At 37.0% G+C, this 6,390-nt stretch overlaps 1 protein-coding gene across 1 annotated transcript in view; it reads left to right on the top strand.

Annotated features, from left to right (window-relative positions):
- Positions 1-963: 963 nt before the first annotated feature.
- Positions 964-6,390, top strand: part of LOC128703151 (decapping and exoribonuclease protein) — a 31,638-nt gene continuing 26,211 nt past the window's right edge. The window contains exons 1-2 of the mRNA XM_053797718.2: positions 964-1,208; positions 4,223-4,421. Coding sequence (XP_053653693.2) covers positions 1,201-1,208; positions 4,223-4,421 — 207 coding nt within the window. The 5' untranslated portion in view covers positions 964-1,200. The remainder of the gene's footprint in view (positions 1,209-4,222; positions 4,422-6,390) is intronic.

Raw genomic sequence — 6,390 nt, 5'->3', positions numbered from 1 at the left:
CTTACACCGGTTGTCTATGTTCACCCATCAGTAAAATAGGTACCTGGGTGTTAGTGGACTGGTGTAGGTCGCATCCTGAGGGAAAAAAAAACTGACCTAATTTGCGGGAAATGCTCAGCATAACAACCCCTCAAGGAAGGTTCCTTGATGTTGGTGAGGGGCTCTTGATTTAGGGAATTGGATCTGTGCTCCAGTTCCCCGAATTAAGCCTGAATGCCTTCCACATCCCCCCCCCAGGCGCTGTATAATCCTCCGGGTTTAGCGCTTCCCCCTTGATTATAATAATAATGCTCATCATAACAAGGGACTTTCTATATAGTATTATGTCACTGATGTCAGCTATGGTCTGTATACCTTGTACATGTACTTGTAGTAAATATATTATTATTATTATTATTATTATTATTATTATTATTATTATTATTATTATTATTATTATTATTATTATTATTATTATTATTTTTAAGGGGCTTTTTGCATGTACATCCAAATTTCATTCACCTCTGTACATTGTATCAAGCAGAAATAAAGTATTGTCATCATCATCCATCACAATATTAATCATATCATCATTCAAATTATCCATCATATAATCATCCATCATATAATCATCCATCATATAATCATCCATCATATAATCATCCATCATATAATCATCCATCATATAATCCATCATATCATCATATTATCATCATCATCAGTCATCAATCATCATCATCAATCATCATTATCATCAATCATCATCATCAATCATCATTATTATTATCATCAATCATCATCATCAATCATCATTATCATCAATCATCATCATCATTCATCATTATTATTATCATCAATCATTATCATCATTAATCATCATCATCAATCATCATCATCATCATCATCATCATCATCATCATCATCATCATTCATCATTATTATTATCATCAATCATTATCATCATCAATCATCATCATCAATCATCATCATCATCATCATCAATCATCAATCATCATCATCATCATCATCAATCATCAATCATCAATCATCAATCATCATCATCATCATCATCATCATCATCATCATCATCATCATCATCAATCATCAATCATCAATCATCAATCATCATCATCATCATCATCATCATCATCATCATCATCATCATCAAGCCGGGTTCAATACGGTGCAAGTTATCAGTGGTCCTGTAAACCCAACAACAACATGGCTTCGTAAGTCAAATCTTAAGTTATAGCCATTAAATACCTTCAAAGAGTGATACCTTGATGCTGCTGAGATGCTCTTGATCCAGTGGGGTTTGACCGGCCGGTTTCCTCGGAACAAACCTGATTTCCTTCTTTACAAAGGTTACAATGTGTTTGCATTTCATAATTTGATTGATATTATTATTATTATAATCAAGGGGGAAGCGCTAAACCCGGAGGATTATACAGCGCCTGGGGGGGGATGTGGAAGGTATTCAGGCTTAATTCGGGGAACTGGAGCACAGATCCAATTCCCTAAATCAAGAGCCCCTCACCAACATCAAGGAACCTTTCTTGAGGGGATTTGATTGATAGAAAGCCACTATCATGCCGAGGTATTTCGGGCAGACAAGATGAAATAAGATAAGATTTCCTTCGGATTTTTAACCCTGAAGGGTTAGCCACCCAAGATAATCCAAGAAAGTCAGTGTGTCATTGAGGACTGTCTGACTTATTTCCATTGTGGTCCTCAATCTTGTCCCCCAGGATGCGACTCACACCAGTCGACCAGTACTACCCATTTCCAGGACTCAAGTCCTGCTAACTGGTTTCCCTAAGTCCCTTCACTAAATATTACCCTGCTCACACTCCAAATGCTCGTCAGGTCCCAAAAACCATTCGTCTACATTTACTCCTAACACACACACACGCTTGCTAGAAGTCCAAGCCCCTCACTCACAAAACCTCCTTTACCCACGCCCTCCAACCTTTTCGAGGATGCCCCCTACCCCTCCTTCCTTCCCTTACAGATTTATACGCTCTCCAAGTCCATTCTCTCTAAATGACCAAACCACCTCAACAACTCATCTTCAGCCCTCTGACTAATACTTTTATTAACTCCACACCTCCTAATTTCCACACTCCGAATTTTCTACATAATATTTACGCCACACATTGCCCTTAGACAGGACATCTCCACTGCCTCCAACTGCCTCCTCGCTGCTGCATTCACAACCCAAGCTTCACACCCATACAAGAGTGTTGGTACTACTATACTCTCGTACATTCCCTTCTTTGCCTCCATGGATAACGTTTTTTGTCTCCACATATACCTCAATGCACCACTCGCCTTTTTTCTTTCATCAATTCTATGGTTAACCTCATCCTTCGTAAACCCATCCACTGAAAAGTGAGCTCCTAATTATCTGAAAACATTCACTTCTTCCATACTCCCTCTCTCCAATGTGATATCCAATTTTTCTTTATCTAAATCATTTGATACCCTCATCACCTTACTCTTATCTATGTTCGCTTTCAGATTTCTACCTTTATACATCTTCCCAAATTTGTCCACTAATCTTTGCAACTTCTCTTTAGAATCTCCCATAAGATAAGATAAGATAAGATTTCATTCGGATTTTTAACCCCGAAGGGTTAGCCACCCAGGATAACCCAAGAAAGTCAGTGCGTCATCGAGGACTGTCTAACTTATTTCTAATGGGGTCCTCAATCTTGTCCCCCAGGATGCGACCCACACCAGTCGACTAACACCCAGGTACCTATTTGCTGCTAGGTGAACAGGACAACAGGTGTAAGGAAACGTGTCGAAATGTTTCCACCTGCCAGGAATCGAACCCAGGCCCTCCGAGTGTGAAGCGGGAGCTTTAGCCACCAGGCCACCAGTATCATCAGCAAAAAGTAACTGTGTTAACTCCCATTTTGTATTTGATTCCCCATAATTCAATCCCACCCCTCTCCCGAACACCCTAGCATTTACTTCTTTTACAACCCCATCTATAAATATATTAAACAACCATGGTGACATTACACATCCTTGTCTAAGACCTACTTTTACTGGAAAGTAGTCTCCCTCTCTTCCACACACCCTAACCTGAGCCTCACTATCCTCATAAAAACTCTTTACCGCATTTAGTAACTTACCACCTATTCCATATACATACTTGCAACATCTGCCACATTGCTCCCCTATCCACTCTATCATATGCCTTTTCTAAATCCATAAATGCAATGAAAACTTCCCTACCTTTATCTAAATACTTGCTCTCTGTCTTATGTATAATTATTTCAATAATAATCCTACCGTACACTTTACCTGGTATCCTCAGTAAACTTATTCCCCTATAATTTTTACAATGTCTTTTGTCCTCCTTCCCTTTATATAAAGGAACTATACACTCTCTCTCTCAATCCCTAGTTACCTTCCCCTCTTTCATGCATTTGTTAAATAAAACTACCAACCACTCCAACACTATATCTCCCCCTGCTTTTAACATTTCTGTCGTGATCCCGCCAAATCCAGCTGCTTTACCTCCTTACTTTCAATGTAATGTCTAACGCACCTCCCCCACACTTTCATCTTGCTCTTTTTCACTCCTAAAAGATGTTATACCTCCCTGGCCAGTGTGTTAAATTACTGCCTCCTTTTCTTCATCAACACTTAAAAGTTCCTCAAAATATTCCTGCCATCTACCCAATACCTCCAGCTCCCCATCTACTAACTACCCTACAGAAACAAAGATATTATATTATTATTGAAACCAATAACACATAAGTAATCAGTTTGCTTTCTTAATGTAAATTGTTTATACCTTGAGTAGCTTATATTGCTCTAGTAAAGACTAACAGTTAGATACTGGAAAGTATTTATTTAAATACTGTACTTTATTGTAGAGGTGCTCCATGCTTTATGATGAGCTTAGGTTCCAACAAACCCATCATAAGATGAATATGAATATGATATGCTAAATAAATAACTAAATAAATAACTCCTGTCACTGAATAAATAAAAAATTACTGTAACTAAATACTAGTATTGAAAAGTAAATAAATGAAAACAAGTTACAGACTTGCTGCTTTCATGCTGAGTAATTATCTTAAGTTTCATCTCCAAAGTAATAATTTCTTTTGCACCAACGTAAAGTCAGAATATTGTAAATCAAACCATTGTATGTTGAGGATCACCTGTACTGTACTCTGAATTTCTGTTAAAAAATAATGTAAACAAAAATTCTATTCTACAGATTAAAAAGGAAATTAAACGAAGAGAATTGCAGTCTACCCTATTTTGAGGTTCATCCTCGTAGCAAGTACAATTTTTCTGCAGCTGTGTTGAGGAGACCCATGTTCATTGGTGACTTTAGCTTAAATGCAAAACGGCAGTTCTGTCATGACAGCAGAAACCTTCATTATATAAGCATTAAATGGCAGATATTCAAGAAGGTATGTCATTGCATTATAAGTGAATTTTTGGCTACTTCATTCACAATGGAGAAACCTAATATCCTTCTGATGGGCATTTTTTATATATTTTCTTGATATTGTAAAAAATACAAAAGAGTATACAGTAGGGCCCTGTTTTACGCCATTTCGCCTTAGTGTTCCTCTAATTATGACTAAAACTCGCTATACAGCTCCCCCCACATAACTTTCTGATACGGTCACCGCGCCCCACCCGCCCTACTGTATAATACAGTGAAATGAAAAATGAGTAAAAATGTTTGATACATATTATTTTCTTTTATGAATAGTAGTAGTTGTAGGTCTGTGGTAGTTGCTGCAGCAGTTAAAATACCAAAAACATTTTCTCTCACTAAGAAGCAGGAGGGCAAAGATATGCTTTGGCTAATATTTTTTGCCACCGTTAAATTAGCTTTTTATGTATTTTCTGTTGTATCTGCACACCTCTGGCGAGACAGTGATAGTGTGAATGATGGTAAAAGCATTTCTTTTTCAGGTTACCCAACCTCGGTGAGAGACAGCCAATGTATTAAAAAAAAATATTTCATTCAAATTTTATGTAGATTTTATATACATCTGCAGTCTCAGTGATTGCTGTTTGGAGTGCTATTGTTTAGTAGCACCAATGCTCTCTTCTTCATGGGGATGCCATGATGCTAGTGGAGGGCTTGTGACCAAAGGAATTGGAACTACCCTTCCTTTCCTTGGATCAAACCTGATTGCCTCCCATTCCTCAGGTGTGCTGTATGACAGGTTTAGCATTTACCGCGAATTTATATAGTATACATATACAGCCTCTTCTCACTTAACGACAGAGTTCCGCTCCTAAGACCACGTCAGTAAACAAATTCATCACTAAGTGAGGAACATACTATAATGGTAGTAGGTTTGTGGCAGCCATCTTTGATATTGTTTTAATGTCACCCTTGCACCATTTATAACATTTCTGGTATATTTTTAAATGTTTATACAGTAGTATACTATATATTGTAATAAATAGAATAGAGGAAATCATCTCTAATATACATTATTTAGGTATGCATACTGGTCAGAGAGCTCAACTTAAGTCCGAGTCATCAGTAAATGAGAACGTCACTAAGTGAGGAGAGGCTGTAGTATTGTCCTACAAAATGCCATCCACACTCTGACTCTCAGCTTTGTTATGTAATAAAATATTGATTGGCACAAACGAAAGCCACTAACATGCAGTGCATTTCAGGCAGACTAATCCTGATGCTTAAAGACTACTTAAGAACCAGACATTGGTTATTAAGTCTCGGCACATAGAATACGTTTTTTTTTTTTTTACTGGATATAAACTTTGCACTAAAAAACAATAATTTTCAGATATAAATTACATCAAATACACACTTTGAAGTACTTTGAAGTACATTGTACCATATATATAAAGTACATTGTACAGTCCATATACAATCATACCCACCATAGGTCATTATTTGGTTCCAAGAGCCATGATGTAACCCGGTTTTTGACGTAAACTGGACATAATACCTTAAAATGATGACAAATACTGTAAAAGTAGCGTAATAAGTTGTGAAAGAATATGACTATTGCTAAACCTTAAAGAACATTAAAAACACATTTTAGTCTTTTTTTTTTTTTAAAGAATAATGAACACAAAAAATTATGATGTAGGTGATGATGCTGAGTGACATAAAGTTGGACATAATAACATTCACTGAACTGATATTTACTCTAGAAAAGTGATGTAAAGGTGAATTTGACATAGGCTGAAATGATGTAAAGTGGGGTATGACTGTATTCCATACAGTATATGTACACTGGACCCCCACATAACGATCACCTCCGAATGCGACCAATTATGTAAGTGTATTTATGTAAGTGCGTTTGTACGTGTATGTTTGGGGGTCTGAAATGGCCTAATCTACTTCACAATATTCCTTATGGGAACAAATTCGGTCAGTACTGG

Source organism: Cherax quadricarinatus, chromosome 85, assembly GCF_038502225.1.
Source record: "Cherax quadricarinatus isolate ZL_2023a chromosome 85, ASM3850222v1, whole genome shotgun sequence".
NCBI classification, from domain to species: Eukaryota; Metazoa; Arthropoda; class Malacostraca; order Decapoda; family Parastacidae; genus Cherax; species Cherax quadricarinatus.
Note: the sequence above shows the minus strand (reverse complement) of the source record. Positions and strands in the feature narration are given on the sequence as shown.